The sequence below is a fragment of the Thunnus albacares genome, chromosome 17, assembly GCF_914725855.1.
Source record: "Thunnus albacares chromosome 17, fThuAlb1.1, whole genome shotgun sequence".
Lineage (NCBI taxonomy): Eukaryota > Metazoa > Chordata > Actinopteri > Scombriformes > Scombridae > Thunnus > Thunnus albacares.
The window spans coordinates 24,201,680-24,227,062 of NC_058122.1; the positions used below are offsets into that span (position 1 = coordinate 24,201,680).

Genomic DNA, 25,383 nt, shown 5'->3' on the forward strand with positions numbered 1-25,383 from the left:
GCACTGAGAGTTTAAGGTGTTGCCACTTGACGTTTGCTGAGTTTTACAGTGTCATGAATAGTTCAAATGTTTTTACACTGGAAGTAAATTCAGGCAAACTACAGATATAGACGATATATGCACTATATATATATATATATATATTCTATTTATTATGCTTTTTTTTTTAGAGTTGTTATTATTTACTGATACAGATTTGTGTTTCTGCCTGAACAGTTGTTGCTGTGCAGGATCACCGGCTCCACAGAGGTCAAAGAAAAGCTTTTGTTTCATTCAAACCGTGCATTATCCCGAGGATTAGCTCCTCATTTTCTCCCTACAAACTTTTCCCCCCCCCCCCCTCCTCAGTCGCACGTAGAAAGAGACCGGGGCCTCGATTCATTTCCACACACATGTAGAAAACAGCCCTTTTCCTGAAGGTGTTATGTACGTTAATCTTCCTCGATGCTTGAACGGTTCTACTGTATTCGGATGTTTACGTGTAACGACGCTGGACCCTGGATTTTTGCTCATAAGGGTCGTTATTGCCACATTATTGAATGCACTGCTTTATTTGTTATTTTTTAATGAAGCTGGCCCCAGGAATGAACCCCTCCGCCTCTCCCGCCATGTCAAAGTTCATGATTGTTTTTTTGTTTTTTTTGAGCTCCATTGTTTACCTCTGTGTGGTATTTCAGTTACTACTCTTGAGTAAAAGTTACTCTGTTCCTTCAGGGGTTTTTTTTTTTTATTTTATTTTTTTTTTGCTCAAGACTACTGGCTGAAGCATGACTCCTTCTTCCCTTCGAGGCAGACTTTACTTTCTTAATGACATTGCACTCGTTCCCCATGCCAACAGTCACAGCCGCCCACCGACTAGCTGCCAATCCCGTCAACCCCCCCCCCCTACACCAACCCCCCCACCTCCCTCCACTCCCCGACTTCATCTTGCCAAATTAGCAGCGTTTGAGGTGTAGCACATCCTCTGCTTCCTGTGCTGACACTGACTCATACGTGAAGAAGGATTTCCCACAGTCTCTTATCACGTACACTCGCCTCAGACTGCCTCCCCCCTCCCCTCACCTCCTCACCCACCACCAACCCCCCCCCCTCTTGGTAAAGCGTCAGATATGCTGTATGTCTGCTAGTCTTGACACAGCGATTATTACCTACTATGACCGTGGTACAATGTAAAAGCTGAAACTAATGTATCCTCTTGGCCACTGAATGAAACAGAGAAAAAAAAAACACACACACACGCATTAAAAAAAAACAACAAAAAAAAAAACAAAAAAATATGCATGAAAGTAGCTGTGAACAGAAACTGATGTCTCATAGTGTTTAGCTAAACGTTTGTTCATTGTAAGCATTCACAGGCTGATGTCACTCGCTCCTGGAAATGGTTTGACTGATTGTGGTGAGTTTAGGGAGGGGGGACGGGGGGACGGTGGGGGGGTTGTCGAGGGGCCGCCACTAAAGGAAGATGACATTCAGATCAGATCTGAGGCAATACATCACTATCAAATAAACTGCACTGTTCATTGTTCTTAAAAAGGGCTTTGAATCAAAGTAAATTACAATTATTAAGCATATTTAAAGTCCATATAAATAATGTAAATACATGTATGTAGATTATATATACATACAGTTCAAACAATATACCCTGATTCTTTTTTTTTTATTATTTTTTTTAAATTTTTTGGGAAAAACATACACAATAATGTTAAGGAACGAAAAACTAAGAGAGACATAGGATTTTTTTTTTTTTGAAAAAGGTTCGCCATATATAAGCTGCCACTCTCTTCCACAGCCAAAAGCGAGACACGCGAGAGGGAAGCAGACAAGGCTCGAGACGCGGTGCTTCAGATTAATATCAGACGTTTTGTTTGCTTAGCTGTGTCTCCATATGTATGTGAACAACACGGAGAAAAAAAAACAACAAAAAAAAAACAAACAAAAAAAAAAAAAACATACTGAAGTTGGTTTCAGTGCTAATGTAGAGTTGTTTGACCTTTTTGTGACCCCCTCCTCTCCCCCTCGCCCTCCTAACTTAAGAATGCTTTTGATCATTTAAATGTAACCACTTTTTAAGATAACGCGGGAAAGACATTTGCGACCAACGTTGGGGGGGAAAATCTTGGCGGGCATGTGAATACCTCGTGACTACCACTGGTCTATCTATGCATATTCAGCCGGGAAAGGATATATATATATATAAATATATATACACGCAACAGTGAGGTCGATTTGTGTTTGTCACAAAAAAAAAAACCAACAAAAAAAACAACAAACAACAGCTCTCTGATCCACTGTAACGGAGGGATTTCGCTCCAAACATCCTGGGTCTCCCCACTTCTCAGGGTGCCATAACAGTAGCTGTAACATCCGGAGGCCTGACCCCCCCCCCCCCTTCTCTCTCTCTCTCTGCTGTCTGAAACATGGCTGGCGTGATTTGTCCGCCTACCTCCGCCCGCTCTCTCTCCTCTTTGTCCCGGTGTCTCACTGGTTAGACAGAGTGGAGAGAGAAGGGAGGTGGAGATAAAATAAAAAAAAAACAAAACCATGTTACAGAAGTGGAACCTGGCCAGAAAAAAAAAATGGTCTCTTGTCCTTTTTTTTTGTCTGTATGTTAAATGAAGAAAAAAAAAAGACTGATGTATGAAAAACATCACTAACAAAACAAAATTCAGTTTTTTTTTAATATAACACACAGGTGCCGGATAGCCTGTTAATGACCTGTTTATAATGGATTATCTGTCATAACTATTGTTATATACTGATTATTATGATTCCTGTTATTCTGTGGAAACTCATCCTAACCGATGACACTGGTCTATGTGTGTACAGATAACGAGACAAGCCCCCTTTTTCCTTTAGGGAAATGAAGGGAGCTTTCTGGAGGGTCTGTCTGTTATCGTCTCCTCATATCTTTATCTATCTACAACCGTCGTCATGGCATTATTTTTAAAAAAAAAACAAAACACACACAAACGACACAAAAGGAGTGAACGTGTGGCTCCCTCTAGTGGAGGTTCACGTGCACTGACGCAGGCATTACTGTAGCCATGCTGCAGCCAAATGAAACTAATTGACAGCGTGTTGCACTGTCAGCGCTGGTATGCAGTTATTCTCCAGGGTTGTTTATTTATATATATATATATTTATATATATATATATATATATATAAATATATTTCCAGGCCATGTATGAACACATGTGTGTATGAGCTCTCTCTCTCCTGCAGAACCCATACAAGCATCAAATCTACTATGATTTACTTTCCTCTGTTGCACTGACCAGGGGGAGGGGGGCAGGTGGGTTTTGCTGATTGCATCCCCACCCCACCCCCCTCGCCCCCCCCCTGGGGTGTCCTCATAACCCGAGTCTGTGTGCTTGCAAATTAATGTGCACGAGCACAGACACACAGTTTTGTTCCTGTGCTGTAGTTCACACACACACACACACACACATACACACACACGTCTGTCCAGCCCTGTGTAACAGACAGGCTCTCACACTCCTCAAGTCTCCAGCAACGATTGTGCAATAAACTGAAGTCTATATTTTTAAAACCGCTTATACGACGTCTCTTTCATCCGTGTTTCTTTTACTGAGATGTGTGTGTGTGTGTGTGTGTGTGTGTGTGTTTTTGTGCTTTTATCTTTGTGAGGAACAATTTGAGTTTTAAATCTAGAAAGTGAGACTTTTTAGTTGGGTTAAGAGTTTGGTTTAGGGTCAGAGAATTAGGTTAAAGGTTGGACGAGGAGCTACAGGAAGCAGTGTGTCAATGTGGGTTCTTATGTGTGTAGAAGTACATATATGTACAGTTCCTCAAGGAGTAAATTAGGGTCAGAGTTTGTTATTGTATGTAAAATATTTGGACTTTCAGGAAAGATGAAAGTAAAAACCTCACAAACTTAAGAATTAAAACTATCTATCAAACTTATTTTGACTTAAAAATGCTCTTAAATGTAAGAAAGCTCCAGAAATTGGTTAAAGGAAACGTTCAACATTTTTCAAGTGTGTCTTAAAACAACAGTCAGGAGCCTGAATGAACACTGAAACAGGTTTTGCTCGCTGTGATCATTCGTCCTGTTCATACTGGTTATTAGAAGCAAATCTGCTTACAGTGTGAGTGACAAAATCTACAGGCCTCATTTTGAGCCAAAATGTATTTAAAAGTTGATATGAAGCTTTTATGAGGCTTCAGCAGTCTGAGTTAGTCATATCAAGTGGATATCTGCCTTTTTATATTCAAATATTTTTTATTAATTTTTTCCCAAACAGAAAAACACATTTAACATAAACTTCTTCCTAAGGTTCACATCATAACCTCGTTACAAAAACAGGTAATACAGGCAGATCATTTTACTCTTCATCATTGTGTATGCAATCAAAATAATCTAAGAATGGTTGCCAGACTTTAAAAAGTTTCTGGACAGATTCCTGAATTTAATATTTAAGCTTTTCGATTTTCAAATGAGCCGTCACCTCTCCAACCCATCGTTTATGTGAAAGGGGAGTAACAGATTTCCACTTGAGCAGGATGTGGCGTCTAGCTAAAAGTGACGTAAAAGCCATAGAGTCAGACTGAGACAGCTTCAGTCCACTCTGGACCACTCCAAACATTCCCTTTATAGGGTCGGGTCGTATATCTTATCGTATATCTTTGCCACACATATAGGAGGAAGTCTCAAAAACGTTAGACCAAAAGGAGCTCAAGGCTAAAACACATGTATGAGTGTGATGGAGTCTGTGTAAGACTTTAAACTATAGTAAGCCATGCTTAACACAGATAGAGGTGAAATATATTTTCTCAATTGAATGTTGCTGATCATCATCAGGAATCTCCCCACCAAAGTCTCTTTCCCATAAATCTTTTAAATGTGTAAATGTGTCTTTTTAGCATCAGATTCTTCCTCTTTGTGTTTCCCTGTTGAGCTGCGGTGGAAGTATAGTAACAAAAAAAGGGACTCTGGCACTAAAAAGACTGTAACATTGAAAGATATCTACTTGATTTGACTCATTTGGACAACTGAAGCTTCATATTAGCTTCAGATCCACTTTTAAATACATTTTTGTCCTCCATCACTTCCATTATAAGTGCATCATGAAGGGATCTTCTAATGGTCAGTATGAACAGGAGGAATAATTATAGCAAGAATACCATGCCTCAATGTTTATTTGGGCTCCTGACTGTTGTTTTAAGACACACTTAATAAAAATTGTGAACCTGTCCTTTAAGAGCAGATACTAGATGACTGCAGTATAGAAACAGAGCCGATCAGACCTGTTTACTGTCTTTTTGGACTAAATATCATCGGTCATAGTGAATAACACATCAGCTGAAGCATCAAGAATAGATTAGTTTTAGTTTATTATTTGTATTTGATATTTGATAGGATGTTACATCACTTTCTTTTCTTCTTAGTTTTGACATTTATTCTTATTAATTTATTTGACAGGTACAATGTTCATTATCAACAGGAGAAAAAATAACTATAAATGAGCCAAAGTTAGTTTAAAAAGCTCATTTTCATTTGCTGTGCTGCTTTCAAACTAAGATGTTAAACAGGCAAAATGAAATTAGAATAAAATGATGCACACGTCCACCAATCACACAATGTACCAACACAATATAGAGTACTTCAAATCTGGGATTTAATTCATCTGCAGTCACTTTCTAAGCATCTTTACTGTCCGTACTCGTCAGTGTGGATCTAAATTCTCCTTATTATGTGATTTCTGTCTCGCTGCAGAAGTTTGCTTCCAATTAAGCCAATTTCTTATTATTTCATCCCTATTTATATATTTATACAATATGAATATGTTCAATTGTCGTATTTGAATTTCACGCTAATTATTCCTGGAGATTTAAAGATTTCACACAAATAAAATGAACTTTTATTTGTATATGTTCTTACAGAATGAAGGTGAAGGAGGTGAATCAATATCTCTGATTGGCTATTCCTTCTCTGTTCAGTCATGTGATCACTTAAGAGTTGCTTTTTAAAAGTTACTGTCACTTGATAAATGTGTCTTATTCCTCACACTCAGCTAATAACTTTTTTTTAATCCTAATTTTGTTCTTTAGAGCATTTACAGGTATAATACCAGGTTTAAATTTACAACAGGGGAAGTTAGGTGTATGTAATATACTAAGATTAGGGGTTAAGAAATAAATCAAATTGCTTTAAGGCAACCGTGAGCCAGTTTCTGCAGCGCTGTTTATCGGGGGCTTGTACAGTTCAGTATGTTGGTGTATTAAACAGTTTTAATGTTGTATCTGAGGGCAGATGTCGTAGTTCCCATTAATACATGAAGGCTAACAGGATTACAGCAGCTACGTTATCAATAAATGAGTCAAAAACAGGAACATATCTTCTGTTTTATCAACACTATGAGACTAGTAACTGATATCTACCCTCAGTCAACAGCAGTCTGCTTCATTTAGGCAAAACAAGGGAGGGAAGTTCATTTGTATCAACCACAAAACAATTCAAAGTGCTTTACATAAAGCATAAAAGGCATCGAGACAATATAAAAGCAACACGAGGCAATAAAAAAAGACATTGAAATACAATTAAAAAGTGTTAAATTGGAAATAAAAAGAAGCTGAAATAGAATAAAAACAGGAGAATAACAGATAGAGTGCAGTGAAAGATATTAACCCTCAAATTTGGTTGAATTAAAAGCAGAAAAGTCTTCAGCTGTGATTGAAAAGAACTGAGTGTTGCAGCAGACTTGAAGTTTTCTGGGGGTTTGTACCAGATGTGTGGAGCATAAAAACTGATCTTCTACATGTTTAGTTTTGACTCAGGACAGGAAGCAGACCAGACAGGTCTAGATGGTTCATATTTTAGAGGATCAGAAAAATATTTTGGCCCCTAAACCACACAGACAGACAGACAGGAAGCAGATCTGGTAGGTCTAGATGGTTCATACTGTAGTAGCAGATAGGAAAGACAGGAAGCGTGATGATCTGAGAACTGGAGTGATGTGATCCACCTCCTTCGTCAGGTACAGTAGTCGAGTCTACTGAAGATAAATAAGATAAACTTTTTCCAAATCCTGCTGAGACATAAGTCCTTCAATTCTTCATATGTTCTTCAGGTGTAATTCAGGTCTGAGTCCACGACTACACCAAGATTTCTGGCTTGATTTGTTGGTTTTTAACATAATCGATTGAAACTGACTGATGACTTTTAATAAATTTATAGTTGAAGCACTGAATTATTGACACAAATCAGGTCAGACATGCCAAATCATGTTATATACCGGTTTTATTCATCCGGTAAGTTTATAAGAGGTCACAAGGTCATATTTAGTGGTATTTAAATGAGCCTTTATGAGATTTTATGTCATCCATCAACCATTTTGATGCTCCAGCACTCCAGGAGAAAGCAACAGTGTCTTATATGTGTCTTAAAGGAAAAGTTCACAATTTTTCAAGTGTGTCTTAAAGCAGCAGTCAGGTGTCCACATGAGCTGTAATCATTCTTCCTGTTCATACCGGCTGTTCAAAGATCCCCTTCAAAGTTTTTCAAGTTTTCAATGTAAGTGATGGAGGCCGAAATCGACATCATTTTGTGACTTATATGAGGCCTCAGCAGGCTGAGTTAGTCATATCAGTGTTTCCTCAGGCAGTGTTTCCCTGCTGAGCTGCGGGGGAAGTGTAGTAACTTTGGCACTAAAGAGACTGTTGAGAGATATCTACTTGATTTGACTCATTTGGACGACTGAAGCTTCATATTAGCTTCAGATAAACTTTTAAATACATGTTTTGCACAGAAGGAGAACTGCCTCCATCACTTACATTGTAAGTTCATTATGAAGGGATCTTCTAATGGTCAGTATGAACAGGAGGAATGATTACAGCAATAAAAAACATGCTTCAATGTTCTTTTCACTCGTCCTTTAAGATTTAATTTAGAAGTGTTTAGACTCCTTTAAACCCTCAGGCAGACTGTTTCACACATTTTTGGGGCATAATTAACAAAGGTTGCCTTTTTTATCTGACCTCAGGAACAGTTAAGAGGTTTGAGGATCTACAGGAGAGAGCAGGCGCATATATATCTTAATCATGTCAGACAGATAAGAGCCATTCAGTGATTTAAAAACCAATAAAAGAACAGACAGGTGTAAAGATTTTCCTCTCAGATATGAGGCTCCTCAGCCCTCAACTGTGTATCTCAGAAAGTCATTACTTGGGTATGAAACTACTGTGATGCTTTTAAAACCTTTTTACAAACTCAGAAACTGTCTGATTATGAGGTGACACCTGAGCAACAATGGCCTCCATCTGCTTTCATTCGCCGCCCGGGTCGACCGAACTAACATACGATCACAGTCTGAGTTTAGCATGTCAAGAGGAGACACCTCCCACTTCCACCTTCATTTGAAAACTCTCACTTCCTCCCCTGTCATTTTGTGATGTACTTAAGCTACCGTCTTCTCTTAAGTCCTCATTCTGGTGACTGGTGCACCGTTGAAACACCGTTGAGCTGAATCACCCCTGCACGACTCCCAGGTAGGCCCGAAAACATCTTATCTGCTATGCAAGTTCGCTGAAGATATAAGTCTATGTGTTATAAGTAAATTTAATATATATATGACTGTTATATGAGTTGAGCATCATCGTTCCACATGACCTGAGTTTCTCCCGTTTCAAGTTAGTGAATTGTTTCCTGCGTTGTAGCACAGGCGATGTTTTCCATCACAGCAGTAGAGGGAAAGATTATTGACATGCATTTAGGCTCCTGATAAAATTACAGCTCACTCTATAAAGGATTATTAAATTAGGTGCAGAGCAGGCAGAGAGGTCTTGTGATGCACATGCAGCAAAACTGTTATAGTCCTTCTGAGTCTGAGCTCAGGGGCGGCTGCAGATTTCAGGAAGTAGACTCTACAAATGGAGGTAAAGCAAAACATGTTCAGTGTTTCTGATTGTTTTTTAAATGGTTTGTGTTTAGATCGTTTAGCAGCAGGTGTTGGTTGAACTTTAAACCATTTAAAGGGAGGTTTAACACAAATCTCATTACTCAGGTTTGATTGCTAGTTTCGGTAAAGGATGCATTCACTGTATTTATATGTTAACGTACGTGTTCGAGTACATATATAACTGTGGGAAAATCAGTGACAGCATGAGAGTGAGAAGGACAAATTTGGCATGAGAGAAAAGGTTCGGTGGTTTTGTTGCTCACTCTGTAGGATGTGGTCTAACTGACGACTCCTATTCTTGTTTAAACTCGTAACGTGTGCAGCTTAACATTGTGACACGACACTGACGATGAATAACATTTTTTTTAAGCATCGTCTTTATGCTGCTGATCTTTTTGAACGTGCGCAGTTATTAAACTGACCAGCGAGATCTCAGTTTTAAAAGAGAGAGAAGAGGGGGAGTACCAGTCACAGACAGACTAGAGGAAGCTGTTGTGAAAGCCTTTGCTTCCCCTTTTTTTTTTTTTTCTGTGTCGTCTCTTTCAGCTGTGTCGTCAGCTTCGTCTCTGTATTTCCACATGAAATCTAAAAGCTTAAACATAAAGAGACAAAGGACAAATTAAATACCGGTTAGTCTTAGTTTATGCATTCAAATGAAGATATTTTGGTGTAAACTGACTTGAACAGAGTAGCAGATCTTTGCATCTCATTCAATCACTCACAGCCTTTCTGTACATGTAAACTTCTGCTTGTCCTCATATTGACGCTTGTTTTTTTTCCCCCCCTCCCCAGTTCACCATGAGCAGGAAGGTTGTAAGGACCAGTAAGTTCCGTCACGTCTTTGGTCAGGGTTTGAAAGCTGACCAATGCTACGATGACATCCGAATCTCCCAGATGACTTGGGACAGCAACTTCTGCTCCGTCAACCCCAAGTTTGTGGCCATGATTGTGGACGCAAGCGGCGGAGGAGCCTTCATGGTGCTGCCCCTGAGCAAGGTGCGTGTGCACAAAGTCATAAAAAAAACAAACAAACCCGGTTGTATCATCACATACATACATTAAAAAAAAATGCATGCTTCTGTGCCCTTCAACCTCTCACATGACCATTTTTAGATGTGTTGATTGTAACGTTTCAAATGCAAGTTGAGGTGACACGCACTCTTTGCACATTTGAATACTGGCAGTCACCATCACACGTTCATCTGAATAAGGAAGTTCGGTGCCGATTTCGAGTCTCTCTACACGTCACTCCCTCTGCTGTCGAGAAGTTTTCACCTTATTAGGAGTTTGTTGTCAGCTCAGTGAGGGCAGGATGTGGCCTCAACCCGTTCATTCTGCTTATGGAGTGCGTTAGGTGGCTTACAGTTTCTTTATTGCATTTTATGTGCCAGAAAAAAAAGTGGGAAATTACAAACCTTGTGGGCTAGTTAAAGGCCCACATCTGAATTTCTTACAGTATGTGAACTCAATAAAGATCACCTGCATAGTCCCTCAGGCTTGTGAATTTAATATAAAGCATTAGCAGTGTATAACTCTCAAGGGAAAAGTGACGAGTGGGTGTTGAGAAACTTACTGTCACTGTTCAACTGGTGCTGTAGCTTGTTTCACTTTGTTTTAAGGACAAATAACTTGTTCAGTTCTTTACTTTGTGTTAATCAGAGTCTCTGTAGAGCCACATGTGATTGAAACAGCATGCTGGAACAACAAAAAAAAAAGCTCAAAAGATTTTAGTGAGATTTTATTTTTTAATCAAATAGATGCAACCAAAAATTAATTGTCATGATGCCCTGCGTCAGGCATGATGATTACAGGGAGGGGGCCGTGCGAGGACCAGAGGAACCATGGGATTTCATCTTGCTGGCCCCGATCGGCTCTCTAACCCAGTTACGAGGCATTAGGAGTAATTGAAAGCATAGCTGTGGAATTTGTATCAGCTGACTATCAATTCCCTCCCTCCCATCTAGACTAGATCATCATGTTTTTAGGTTTTTTTTACCTTCTTCTATAGTTGTTTCTGTGCATTGTCTGAATGAGTTTTGGTTTCTTCATCATCCTTCCTGATGTTTCTTACATCTCTCTGCAGACGGGGCGTATCGACATGTCCTACCCTACTGTGTGCGGCCACACAGGCCCGGTCCTGGACATTGAGTTTTGTCCTCACAATGACAACATCATTGCCAGCGGCTCTGAGGACTGCAGTGTCATGGTAAGTTAGGCAAACATCCGTATGATCTTTCAAGCATTTCAGTTTTCACTGAAGCATGACATGAGATATATGTTTGTGTGCTGCGATAGATACAGTCAGTGTCTTAAAACGTCTTTCTTGGCGAATAGATTTGGGAGATCCCGGACGGCGGGCTGACCACGTCGCTCACAGATCCTGTCGTCAAACTGGAGGGTCACTCCAAACGTGTCGGCATCCTCTGCTGGCACCCTACAGCCCATAACGTGCTGATGAGTGCAGGTATTACATTAAAGTAAAGGACAGGTTCACAGTTTTTCAAGTCCTGTCCTAAAGCAATATTCAGATTTGCAAATGAACATTAATGAGCATTAGGCAAGTTTTTCTTGCTGTAATCGTTCCTCCTGTTCATACTGACTGTTAGAAAATCCCTTCATAATGCACTTACAATGTAAGTCATGGGGACAAAAATGTATTAAAAAGTTTATCTGAAGCTAATATGAAGTTTTAGCTGTTCAAATTAGTCAAATCAAGTAGATATCTTTCAACATTAAGGTCTTTTTAGTGCCTTCCACTGCAGCTGAGGAGGGATTTTTTTTACTAAAAAGACTGTAAATGTGGAAGATATTCACTTTATTTGACTAACTCAGACTGCTGAAGCCTCATATAAGCTTCAGATCAACTTTTAAATACAGTTTTGGTCAAAACGAGGACCGTAGGTTTTGTCCTACATCACTTTCATTGAAAGCACATTACGAAGGGAGTATGAACAGTATGAACAGGAGGGACGATTACAGCAAAGCAGAACCTGTTTCGATGTTCATGCGGGCAGCTGACTGTCGTTTTTGACAGACTCCTTTAAAACAGAGAAGCAGCTGTAACTGGTGCTGCATTCACATGACATGAGAAGAAGGCTCCTGTGCAGAAACGTATCTGGTGTTTAAGAGGAACCAAAGTGAGATGAGTGTGCGACATGTCACAGATGTTTTTGTTGAATGAGGCTAACACCTTCAGAACAGGAAGTTCTCACAGCCTCCACCCACCGTCTTCACTCTCAACACCGATCTGCTCCTGTTTCAGCATTAACAGGAGTCCAGTCTGTCTCGTGCAGTTCACGGAAGCTACAAGATTTCAATTAGAATATTTTTTGCCGATGTCCATATAAGGCTTATATGTTTGGAGCCATTCGTTCGAACAACAGAATTATGGTTACAATCATATTATCATGATGCAATCCCACTGAAAGTCGCTCTAATTGCTGCTCTAATCTTTAGTTTGGGCAGCAACTAACGATTATTTTCCATTATCGCTCAATCTGATAATTTCTCTCCATTAATCGATTAGTTGTTTGGTCCATAAAATGTCAGAAAATGGTGAAACATGTCGATCACTGTTTCCCAAAGCCCAAAGATATTCAGTTTACTGTCATAGAGGACTAAAAAAAACAGGAAATATTCACATCTGAGAGGCTGGAATCAGAGAATTTTCACTTTTTTTTTTTTCTTAAAATTGACTCAAAACAATTAATAGATTATCAAAATAGTTGTGGATTAATTTAATAGTTGGCAGCTGATTGATTAATCGACTAATTGTTGCAGCTCTACAGTATAAACCTGTGATTTATGGATGTTCCAGCTTTTTATCCTGAATATTTGTTAAATTCCTCGTCTTAGTTTTATGTCGAGGTTTTTATAATGTGGAGGTCAAACAGTGTGACTACCACTGACATAACTTTTTAAATAAGATTTCATTTTGCTTATTTGTGGATGAAGTTTGAGTTTCTAATATATACATGCAGCTTTTTCTCTCTTCTGTGCAGTTATGACAGCGACTGTATCACTTCATGTTCTCAGAAAAAAAAAAACCACTGAAACTCTGAAATGTGAAAGTTTTCATTCACATCTGAGCTTTTCAAATAGAAAATAAGGTTGACTTTAACTGCAATACTTGAAAAAACATTTGATTTTGACTTATATTTTAGATTAAATGCTTTATAATGACTCCACACAGTAAAGCTCTTTACCCGTCTTTGCGTTGACCACCATTGTCGCTGTGCCCCCCGCAGGCTGTGATAACGTTCTGATCCTGTGGAACGTGGCCCGCGGCGAGGCGGTGGTGAGGATGGACACCGTGCACACCGATCTTATCTACAGCGCCTGCTGGAACAGGGACGGCTCCCAGATTCTCACCGCCTGCAAGGACAAGACCTTGCGGGTGCTGGACCCTCGCAAGGGCACCGTCCTCCTCGTAGGTTTCCTTATTTTACCCTTTTTTCCCTCTGTAATGCAGCACCAATGTCACTGCAGCTGCACCATGAGAGTGGCATTTATCTACCACAGGTTGTATCACAGTTTTAGGTTTTTATAATGTTTGAGCAAGTAGATTTAATTTATGTAAACAGACAAACAAGAAAATAAGCACAAAAGAAAAGAAACACAGTGGGGGTATTACAATGAATGATAATGTTTAGTCTCTATTTTTAATTTATTTGTTGGTCTTTCTGCTTCTGAATGCAGGAATTTGGTTTAATTTCAGTGCAAAACTTCACACATTTCATGAATTTCTCAGCATGTATTTGTATAATTTTACACAAAATGTTTAATTATATTAATAACAAGAAGGAGAAGAGAAAAAAATGACTTTTTACATTATTAGTATTAAATAATTTGAATATTTAACATGTAAAATGCAATAATATTATGTTATTTTTCTATTATAATGAGTAATCCGAGGCCCTGTGTTCAGCACATAATGAATAAAGTATAGTATCTTTTAAAGTATCTGAAAATCTATATCTGTGTTTTGAAAGATCCCCTCCAGACGTGTTAAATATTAATGTTTTATAAAACTATTCTACATGGAAATACCTCAAAAGGTCCCCGTGATGTCACAAACCATGCTCATAGGCCTTCTCCTTAATCTCACACTTTTTGATCGAGCACAGAGAAACTTTCACTCTTCAGCAGATGAATGAGTGAGAACAAACTCTACTTTAAGTTCTTTAAGTTTGTAACGCCTCCATCTCTGCTCCGCCTGAACCCCCCCGCCCCCCCTCACAGGAGAAGGAAAAGCCTCACGAGGGCTCCAGACCCATCAGGGCGGTGTTCGTGTCCGACGGGAAGATCCTCAGTACCGGCTTCAGTCGCATGAGTGAGAGGCAGGTGGCGCTATGGGACCCGGTGAGTGTTCACGATCCTACATGTTCAAGTTTATCAGCACTGTGGATTTTAGCCTCCATCACTAACACTTAAAGCACATTTGTAGTAATTATATGCACATCATAAAGGTGCAAGGCTATCAATGATAACGCCTGCACACTTACTCCACGCCACTAAAGTTTAATAATGACAACGTTTCAATCCTACTGCACCGATATTTATTACATCATGCACACAAATATACTGACAAGCTCTATGATGGCAGGTGGTGGAGTTAAACATCCGAACCGCCCAGGATGATAAACATCCAAAAACAAGTAACAATTCAATAAAATACATAGAAAAAAAGCAGTAATACAAAAGCCATACTTCAAAATATCAAACATACATCTTATATGTAAACATTATATCAGATTCCTCATCCCATATATCAGAATCTACATCATTTACATTCAAATATATGTTGAATTAAGTTAGAAGAAAGAGAGAAAAAACCTCTTAAACTTAAATTCTTGTACATAAATTGGGTTTTAACACCCTTCTATAAAAAGTTAATTAGATCAAATAACAATAAGGAAAATCACACACCTGCTGAGTTTATAAAATTTAACATTTATAAATAATATTTTATAATATATACATTCTTACATTTGAAATGTTGTTAATTTGTCTCTATTTACTTTATTTACAACACTGCTGTCTCACAACTGCCATCTTACAGCACTAATGTATCAATCATGAAGCTCAGTTAAATAAATCCATGACTTACCAGCAGCCTTTTACAATATATTATAATTTAGGACATTTTGTACCTTTATGAGGTTGAGATAGTGGACAAATAGCACGTAAAGAGGAAGATCTGTGGTTTATGTTTGACATCTTAACCTCTAAACTACAAACTTCTTGTTTATACAGTATATCACATTGAATTTGGTGAAATGTTTAACTGAGTGTATCTGAATCTCTTCTAACAGAAGAACTTCGGGGAGCCTCTGACCCTGCAGGAACTGGACACCAGCAGCGGCGTCCTTCTGCCATTTTTTGACCCAGACACAGGCGTCGTCTACCTCTGCGGCAAGGTTAGATTTAGTTCGTCGAAACAGCTTTCCGTCCCAACACGGACGCACAGACAAGTGTAGCTGACTTTGTTTGTCACGATCTCTCCGTCACAGGGGGACAGCAGTATCCGTTACTTTGAGGTGACAGATGAAGCTCCGTATGTCCACTACCTGTCCATGTACAGCAGCAAGGAGAGCCAGAAGGGGATGGGTTACATGCCCAAGAGAGGCCTGGAGGTCAACAAATGTGAAATCGCCAGGTAGTGACGTTTATAGTTTTATAAAAGCTGGTTTCTATTATGTCTGTCATTCTGAATCCTTTAAAAATAAACGTATATTTCTACATTCAGATTCTACAAACTCCATGAGAGGAAATGTGAGCCCATAGTCATGACGGTGCCACGCAAGGTAAAGTTTTAACAAGAGTTTGTGGAATAAAAGGTTCTTTTGGTTTTTTTTTTTGCATTCCTGTCATCAACTCGCTCTTTCCTCCTCTTCCCGTCCGCAGTCGGATCTGTTCCAGGAGGATCTGTACCCAGACACCATCGGCCCCGAGCCTTCGGTCGAAGCTGACGAGTGGTTCGCCGGAAAAGACGCCCAGCCCATCCTGATCTCTCTAAAAGACGGGTTCGTAGCGACCACCAAAGCCAAGGAGTTCAAAGTTCACAAGAGTCTCCTGAAGACCACGTCTGCTTCTGTGGGGAGTCAACAGGACAACAGCGGGGTGAGACATCTATAATCTATAATCTATAATCTATAATATCATGTTGCATTCACGGTTTAAACTTTTCTAAAACTGTATGAGCTGCAGTTGAACATTTACTCAAGTTCTGTAATTAAGAACAACTTCCTGTGCTGCTTTCTACTTCACTAAATTTAAAAGACACTATATTTAATTCACAGCTTTAATTCTTAGTTACTTTCTATAATAAGATTTTTCATGCAAAGATCAACATAATTTCATTTTAAACATAAAATATGCATTGTTATAGATAAAAGTTTATAAAGCAGTTAAAATACAGCAGTAAAATGCTACTTACACATTAAAGCATCAGTAATAATGATTAAATAATAAAATATATAACAATAAAAACACTTTTCCTGCGTTATAAGTGCTTTTGATACTTCAAAGGGCCAGTGTATGTTTTTATTAGTGTATAATCCCATGAAAACAAGAACCATTGTGTTTTCATTACATTAGAATGAGCCCTTTATATCTACATAGGGACGCCGCCATGTTGCACCGCCATGTTTCTACAGTAGCCCAGAACAGACAAAGCTCTAGAGAGAGAGGCCTTTCGCCTTTTTTGCAAGTTTTGCGGCCAGTGAAGCTTCTCCTACACGCTCAGAAGGGGAGGGGTGTTCAGTTGGTTGCAATCTGTAATCTCACCACTAGATGTCACTAAATCCTTCACACTGATCCTCTAAGTTCATGTTGATGATAAAACTTCTGCACTTTTTCTTAAAATTGAGATTAAAAATGCCTTGTTAACCCTTTTAGAGCACATCAGCGGTCATATTGTGCACCTATTTAACAATATATGCAAAAAAAAAACCCCACAAAAAAATCAATATCTTTGTATTCTTATGAAATACAAAATCCAATCATGTTTTCTTCCTGTATGACGTGTGTTTACATAAGCTTGAACCACCCACTCTCAACCAATAATATCATGACATCCACCCATCAATAAATCTTCAGCTTTTAGCAGCACAGAGCTGAGATTCATCATGACGCGCCCACTTTCCAACGTTCAAATCAAAATCCTCCCAACGTCATGTCCCGTCTGTCTGTTCGGTCATTTTTACTGAACTTTAAGTACAAATTGAATGCAAAACTTACACCTGTGAAGTATTTTTACACTTTGGCACTGGAAACAAATCTTGAATCATCTGAATCTGAACATTTTTGGTCTATTTCTTCTTTAGATTCCACCATTTTTATTGCTCAGGAAAATCTTCCTTGAAAATTAGTGCCACAACTGCTATTAAGATCACAATTATTAAGTATTAACCATGTTTGCTGTACGTATAAAATCAGATATACTCATCATAACTCTGTCTCTTTCTCTCTCTGCGTGTGTTTCAGGAGGTTCAGTCCTTGAGGAAGGAGGTGAAGGATCTCAAAGAGGCGATAGAGGAGCTGACCAAGCGTGTGAGCGAGCTGGAGAGCAAGCATTAAACTACAGAAGTGTGACAAAACTAATTTTTCAAAGAAATAAATCAAGAGCAGAAATCCAAAAAAAAGAGAAACTGGGAAAGAAGCAAAGAGACATGGTTTCATTGATTCTTGATGCAACATTGTAGTTGTGACATTCATGCAAATAAAGATTTGAATTTGAGAGGGAGAGGGCTGCGTATTGTAACTGTATAGTGAGACAAAGGGAGAGATCAAAACAACTGGTGTTATGAAGAACTTTTTTTTTTTTTTGGCTTGAATTTGTTTATTTGGTTTGTCTGATCAAGTTTAAAATTTCCTATTTTAATATATGCTATAGTTTGAAATAAAGTCTTCTGTATTTTCAGAACACATTTTTTGGACTTTTTTTTTTTTTATTATTTATTTTTATTTTTCACCAACACATGAAATACACAACACACACATGTTTTGAATTACACCAAGTTTTAATGGCTTATACTCATTATGATACAAAATGAGAAACAAAAACAACAAACGTTATATAAAATGTTCATGAAATGTGACGTGGACGTTTTGAGAACATTCAGAGAAACAAGTGCACACAGATGCTCCCTGAGGCCGACTGAGCTGGTTAAACGTTATTCTGGCAGCTTTTTATGACTGCGGGCGAGAAATAAACAAGTTGGAAAACACAGAATTTTGGCAGAATGGTTGATCCGAACTATATGTCAAATATGACCCACTAGTGCATTTGTTTTACCTTGAAATTCTTAGTTTAGGGTTTAGATGATCAGATTAATATCTCTAGACAAATATGCTTTTCACATTTTTATAATCTTGGATACTACTTGTGGGATTCAAATATTTCAATAAAAACAAAAATAAATGCATTTTTTGCAGCGAGGATATCATGTATATGTCAAAGCAAAAAACCTGCCCAAATAAAACATTCTTATTACAAAAGAGTTTGATTTATAGCCTAATTTACAGCCTGTGTACCATTTGTTTTACATTGACTTTCACATACAGTAGCTTATGCAAAACCCAGCACCTGAAATGAATATGAAAGAAAAAAAACTGGTTCAGTATTTACAGAAACTTTCTTCCATTTCATTCAAAGTAACCCTTGATGTCATCTACTACTACTCAATCACCCTCCCCTCCTTTCTCTCACACACCAGTCCCCTTCAAATAGGCTTTACACGTAGTTTTTGTTAGGGGCGGAGGCGCTGTTGCTGTAGTACTTGGCGGTTCCTCCTGAGCTGCCAGAATTTGGCCTGCTGAAGCAGCACAGCAGACCTCCAGCCAGAAGGAGCAGCACGCCAGCTCCCCAACCCACAAAGATACACGCTCCCAGTTCCCTCTTCAGGGAAGTGGCCACCAAGGGGTTGTTGAAGTCTCGCACGACGATGTGGGCGGACCAGCTGACGGGGATGATCACCAGGAGGCCGGCCAGCAGCATGCCCACCCCGGCCACCAGGCTGATCTTGGGCTTGGCGTCTTCGTTCTCTATGCAGGTGGTGAAGTCGGCGCCGCAGAACAGGATGAGGATGCTGAGGCAGCTGAACAGGCAGCTGATGATGGTCATGGCGCGGGCGGCCTGCAGGTCAGAGGGCAACACCAGCAGGGAGTCGTAGCTCTTGCACTGCTGCTGGCCGGTACTCTGCACCACACACTCCATCCACAGGCCTTCCTGGTTGCTCTACTCACACACAGACAGGAAGAAAGAAAATTTCAGTCGTTTCATACATCGAGTACTTCACCTAAACTCAGTTTTGTCTTTTCATTTCATGCAATACTTCTATAGCACTAGAATTCAGAGGGACATGTTGTACATTTTTCTGCACAACATTCATCTGACAGCTTTGCCGATTCAGATTTGCCTGTTATAATTTCCAAGTCAAATGTGACATCTTCAAATGTCTTTTTTTGTCTGATCAACAGTGCAAAATCCAAAATATTCAGTTCACTGTCATGTATGACAAAGAAAAGCATCAAATCTTCATATTTTAGAGGCTGGAACTAGAGAATTTATGGCATTTTTGCTTTAAAAAGTGACTTATCATTGCATCGCTACTACTTACACCTTAATAGCAATAATAATCTAATAATATAATTCATAATAGACTCACTTTTATTTGTGATACTTTAAGTACATTTCGCTGATAACGCTTCCATATTTTTATTTAAAGGACCAGTGTTTAGGATTTAGCGCCATCTAGTGGCGAAGTTGCAGATTACAACCAACCGAATATCCCTCATCCTCCCCCTCGAAGCATGTAGGAGAAACTTGTGAAAAATGCTAAAGGCCCTCTCTAGAGTCAGTGTTTGGTTTGTCTGTTCTGGGCTACTGTAGAAACATGGCGGTGCAACATGGCGGCCTCTGTGGAAGAGGACCTGCTCCCTCTGTAGATATAAAGGACTTATTCTAAGCTAACAAAAACATAACGATTCTTATTTTCAGGTGATTATACACTAATGAAAACATACTTATGAATATTATATTCTGTTTCTTCCAAGTCCGTTCCACTAAATTCTACACACACTGCACCTTTAAGTAACATTTTCAACGCTTGTATTTTGAGTATTTTTATATCACAATATTGATACTTTCCTAGTTGATTTTATTGAATTGATGCTAAACTGGACATCCTGCAGTTGATGACCAGTATAAAGTCTTAGAGGTCAAATCTGTCATTTTTATTATAACTTTTTAAAAATATATTTAAATATATAATATAAAAAATAAACTTGTTTAGTTGGTTAACTGATTGTAATTGAAACTCTGTTGTTGGCATTTTTACTGCTGTTTTTACAAACATGACTAATGTAAGCTAACAACATTAGAAATCATTGAAACTTAGATTTAATTGTTGTTTAGTGTCAGTCCATGAATTAAAAGAAGTGAAAACAGGTTTAAATCCTGTGTTTCCGATTTTGGTTTAATGTACTTTCAAGTATAAAGTTAAATACCAGCAAAAATTATGAAAATAATATGGAATACATTTATGTTTCAAGATGAAAGGAACAATTTTAATTTGATCAATCTGTACAATTTAGTAAATGATGTTTGTGTTGGTCTTTAATTGAATGTATAATATAACAGATGTGGACTCAGGAATTGTAGTGCGAGGTAATAAATTTCAATACAAGTAGAAAAAAATGAAAAGCACATATGTAAATGTTTATATATTATTTAGTTTATTTAATTTAGTTGGTTTTGTTTCGCTTGTTTGTTTGTACTTTTGTTGTTTCTTGAGTGTGTAGCTCTACTTGCTTCATGTAATTGTGCTTTTGGTTTTTGTATTCAAGTGAATAAACATTTAAAAACACTTCCTGTGAAACATGCTATCAAGAGGAGTGTGTGTTGGCTTTGAAATGTGGGTTTTACCTTTAAAACCTTAAAAACCTTCCTCCCGTTTATCAGCATTCATAACGAGAGGCTGAAGTTTTTCATTACCTGTGCAGTCACAATGTTGGATCCCACAAAGGAGGACACTTTCCAGCGAGGGACAACGCAGCACACGATGACCCCGATCAGGCTGAGAACCCCGAGGGCCACGCAGACAATCTGAACTCCAACAGATCCCATTCTGGAGAGGACAAGATAGACAGAAAGGGAGAAAAATCAGAGGCATGAGGAAGATAATTACAGGTGTTTCTGAGCTTCAGTAAATTCCTTCAATGCTATCACAACTTGTTTTCTTCTGCTTTTTAATCTTTTTAAATTCTAGTTTAAATAATCTTCTCCCTGTTTCCCTCCTCTGGTTAGAGGAGGCGTTGTTGAATATCTTCCAGTGATCCAGTATGTGTTGTAAGAGACATTTATCTGTTGTTACTGTGGTGTTTTTGTAGATCTGTGGGTTTTTTTTTTTTTTTTCTGTTATCGCATAGCTGAACATGCACTCAGACAAACACCCGCTCTCTCTGACAGGCCTTCACAGGATAATGTGTCTCTGGGCTACGTTTTAAATCATGTCCTGACAGGCCCTGCTGTCCTGCACCTCTACACCCGGGACTGGCTGAACCACTCCCTCACACCTTCCTACTCGGAAAATCTGAGTTACGTATTTATTTGAGGTTTACTGTGTGATTCTGCAATCAACATTTGAGCAAAACAAGGTGGAAGGGAAGAGATCCAACACCACCAGAAAGGGTTTGAAACTGTAACTTGCATGAAAAGTGATGCAGTTTGAGCAAAAAAACCAATAAATTTCAGTGTAAACAGGTGAAACATGCTGCATGCTTATATTCTTTCCATGCATTAAGTTCATTTTTTGTGTTACAGATACATGTCCTTTTGTTCATACAGATTATTTGTTACCATTTGAGAACATTTTATAGCATTTAAAGTCAACAAAAACATCTCATTGTGTTTCCCTATATGCACAGATCACAACTAAACCCAATTTCCCCCACCTTAAATCGACTGCAATGACAAAGAAGAGCCAATAAACCAGTCAGACTTGGAACAGCGGTGCGTTGGTTTAGACTGAGACAAAAATATCTTACTTTTGAGCATATGTGACCCGTCCCAGATCACAAACTTTTAAAAGCAGATTAAACACTGAAAACTAATCTGATGTGGGTCGCCGGATTTAAACTCAGATCTTTTTTAATATCCTCATTTTTCCTGAAAGTTCGGTCATTTTATCCTCAACATAACTTGGTGTAAATGAGCATACGTGTTTGTTTTTTTTTAATTAAGCAATGCATGCAAAGTCTTATCAAGACCTTCCCTAAAGCAGGATAATAAGAATGGTTTCTGAAAAAAAACCCTGCTGAACCCTTTCATATGCTTTTTTTCTGTTCCACTCTCACATCTGTGTTTATTTGTTCTTTTTTCATGATTTTCGTTGCCGCTCATAAAAAGGTACTCAACTAATCCTCAACCAATCCTTTCATCCTGTGTCATTTCAAGCTTTTGCCGAATCATATCTCTGTTCAGAGCTCAGATTGTCCATTTGAATGAAAAGTGGATAAAAAAAAAAAAAAGGATGCCTACCTCTTTATTCTGTGTCCTCTGAGCTGCAGTTGAAAATTGAAAAATTAGGTATTTTCTTGAGCTTCTTCTTTCCGTTCCTGTTTTAAAGATGCTGTTTGCTGAGTGTTATGCAGAGACTCTGTGATAAGATGGGGTATTTGTAAAGGAATGTGAGGTGTAGGGTGGGGCTGATCTTGAAAAGGGGAGTACGCAGGTGGGACGTCCCTTAAGACCAGACTGGACTTGTCCTATGTGTAGGTTTCCCTCTCTTTTTAGACCTTAGACCTGCTGTGGAGCTATGGAAACTCTCTGACAAAATCCACCTCAATGGGTAAAACTTTATTTCTTTTCTAGGAATAAGTTTTTTGTGATATCTTAGCATTACATCAATGTTGATAAAAACCCATATGTAGAAACTGTTTTTGAATGGTGGCGATGACAGGAGAATCATTTTTAGTTGTGCTGGTTGGCAGAAAAAAGAAGAAAATACTTGAGTCATCTGGGAAAACATCCCACTTTTCACATGCTCTTAGTCAAACCACCTGTATCTGTATACAGGTGTAAACACCCACCCGTTTCCACCTCTACACCTACCTCTGTCGAAACGGTGATGACGAATATAAAGAGTCTGATTCAGACTGAGACTGAGTGGGATTTGAGACTTTGCGTAATATTTTAAGCAGGGTTTCGTGGATCATGGGAAGAAAATGAGGACATGAAGAGGCATGTTGTGAAGCCAAATAAGTGTAGCCTCTATTTACACACACACAAGAAACACGCAGACAGAGCGTCACGCTTGGTTTAGGATTGCATAGTGTATGTACAAATTTAGATCTTTAGTTTGGGAGATGGTTCAGTGGTGAGGAGGCACACAAAGTAAAGCAAGATGTCGTTTTTTCCTACATGACTAAACATTACTTTCGGGGCAATGAGATGAACACAAACACACTAATGTTGTAGGAATTTTACATATGTATCTACTGTGTTTCAGCAGATAACTAAACTGTAATTCAATAACAAAAAAATCTGTTCTTGACAACATATAGGAGCTATTTCTGCTAGTGTAGCTCACTATTTGGGTTTGATCAGTGTCACTGTAAAGTGAGCAATAAGTTCTGATCTATTTTATATGTCAAAACAGCTGCAATGTCACAAATGCTTTTAAAACAAATGAAAAATTATTCAACACTGATATTTGTTTAATGTGCAATTGACAGATGTGGAGAAAAGCAAGAATTAAAATGTTTAACACAAACTCAAATTGCACTATTCAAACCTTTGTTATAGTCAAGATCCCAGGGTTTCCAATGATACAAGCTATGCAGTGCTGAATTACTGAAAAAATGTGTAGTTTTTTCCTCTTTTTCTGACTATGTTGAAGGTATTTAAATGTGTAACCAGGGCCTGTAGGAAAGCATCCCTGCATAGAGGAACCACCACTCTGGGAATTTCACCCAGAAAATACCCAACAGATACACAAGCTAAATGGACTGTACTTGTATAACGCCTTTCTAGTCTTCTGATCACTCAAAGTGCTTTTACACAACAAATCACATTCACACACATTCATACACTGAATGGGTACAGGGGCTACAATGCAAGGTCTCAACCTGCCCATCAGAGGAAACTACCCATTCACACACTGATGGCACATTTGGGGTTAAGTATCTTGACCAAGGACACATTGGCATGTGGACTGGAGGAGCTGGGAATTGAACTGCCAATCTTCCAAGTAGTTGACAACCCGCTCTACCTCCTGAGCCACAGCCGCCCAAGCTCTTTGATAAAGAAAGGGAGCAGAGACGTGAGTTTCACGTTCCAAAAATAGAATAAATTTATTTAGATTTTAAAAAGTCAAAAATGGTTTTAGTTAATAAAAGCTGAAATAAAGAAAAATGAGTCGTCTCTATTACCAAAATATGTTATAATTTTAAAATGTTACTATATGAATGGATTACCAGTACAGGGGAGGGTGCCAGAGAAACCCAAAGGAGGATGGGAGTGAGCAAAAATAAGCAGAAGTATATCAACACTAACCCAAAATAAGGAGGCCAGTAAGGCAAATCGTTCAAACAAGAATTTACCAAAATCAAATACAAACTACTAGAAGGGAAGATACCCAAAAGATAAGGAAATTAGGTAAAAAAAACCCCACAAAAGACAAAAACAGCAGTTATATTTGAGGAGACAACAACTAGGTGACTTTACTACATTACCTTCACCAAGTACAGCAAACTAGGTCATACAGGAAGCCAACACCATGCTCCTCGTTCCTATTATGAGAGGTGTACATTATTACCCACATATGACTAGGAATATCAGAAGAAGGCATACCTTAGAGCTGCAAGTTACAGTGATCTCGACAGCCAGCCCTGGTGAGGACATCTGGTACACACACACACACACACACACACACACACACACACACACACACACAGGTATTCTGGTCTCTTCATATAAAGCTATGCTACCTCCAGCTAGCTCCAGTCTGACTGCAAACAGTGCCTGCAAAAATGCCAGGGAAATACTTAAAACATGCACAAGGAAAACAGGTAAGGCGGATATCTTAATCTGATGTTCATCACCCTCAACAGCAATACCGAGGTGAAGAAAATGTGAGGCAAAACCTCCCTCCTAGCTCCACATGGCTGCTTTTGAAGGGACTGTTAGTATCATCTGTTCTCAATCAGTGATTATCAGATGGGGCAACATCTACAAGAGCTCACTCATTACAATCGTAATATTGGGACCACATTCATAATTAGTTAGGTGAGTAATTGTAATCAGCCGTTCTAACACAGTGCTTACAGTTAGAAATATAACTTTGGCCTTTAAAAATGTATTATAGATTTGAATCAAGCCCATTTTGAGTCGTAATAAAATCAGAATCTGACTTAATTCACCCAGGCACATTTGTACAAGGAACTTGTTTTAGTGCAGTA

General features: G+C 38.7%; 2 protein-coding genes across 2 annotated transcripts; one reads left to right on the plus strand and one right to left on the minus strand.

Annotated features, from left to right (window-relative positions):
- The first annotated feature begins 8,316 nt into the window (after positions 1 to 8,316).
- On the plus strand, positions 8,317 to 17,849 carry coro1a (coronin, actin binding protein, 1A). The gene is made up of 11 exons (XM_044330822.1): positions 8,317 to 8,509; positions 9,712 to 9,915; positions 11,003 to 11,125; positions 11,254 to 11,383; positions 13,167 to 13,348; positions 14,161 to 14,280; positions 15,234 to 15,338; positions 15,432 to 15,577; positions 15,668 to 15,725; positions 15,826 to 16,041; positions 17,407 to 17,849. The coding sequence occupies exons 2-11, from the start codon at positions 9,718 to 9,720 to the stop codon at positions 17,497 to 17,499; spliced, it is 1,371 nt and encodes a 456-aa protein (XP_044186757.1). The 5' UTR covers positions 8,317 to 8,509; positions 9,712 to 9,717; the 3' UTR covers positions 17,500 to 17,849.
- Positions 17,850 to 18,231: 382 nt separating this feature from the next.
- cldni (claudin i) lies at positions 18,232 to 22,728 on the minus strand. The gene is made up of 3 exons (XM_044330824.1): positions 22,463 to 22,728; positions 20,918 to 21,050; positions 18,232 to 19,159 (listed from the first exon to the last, which is right to left on the minus strand). Exons 2-3 carry the CDS (start codon positions 21,047 to 21,049, stop codon positions 18,656 to 18,658), a joined length of 636 nt encoding a protein of 211 aa, XP_044186759.1. The 5' UTR covers position 21,050; positions 22,463 to 22,728; the 3' UTR covers positions 18,232 to 18,655.
- Between the last annotated feature and the right edge of the window lie 2,655 nt (positions 22,729 to 25,383).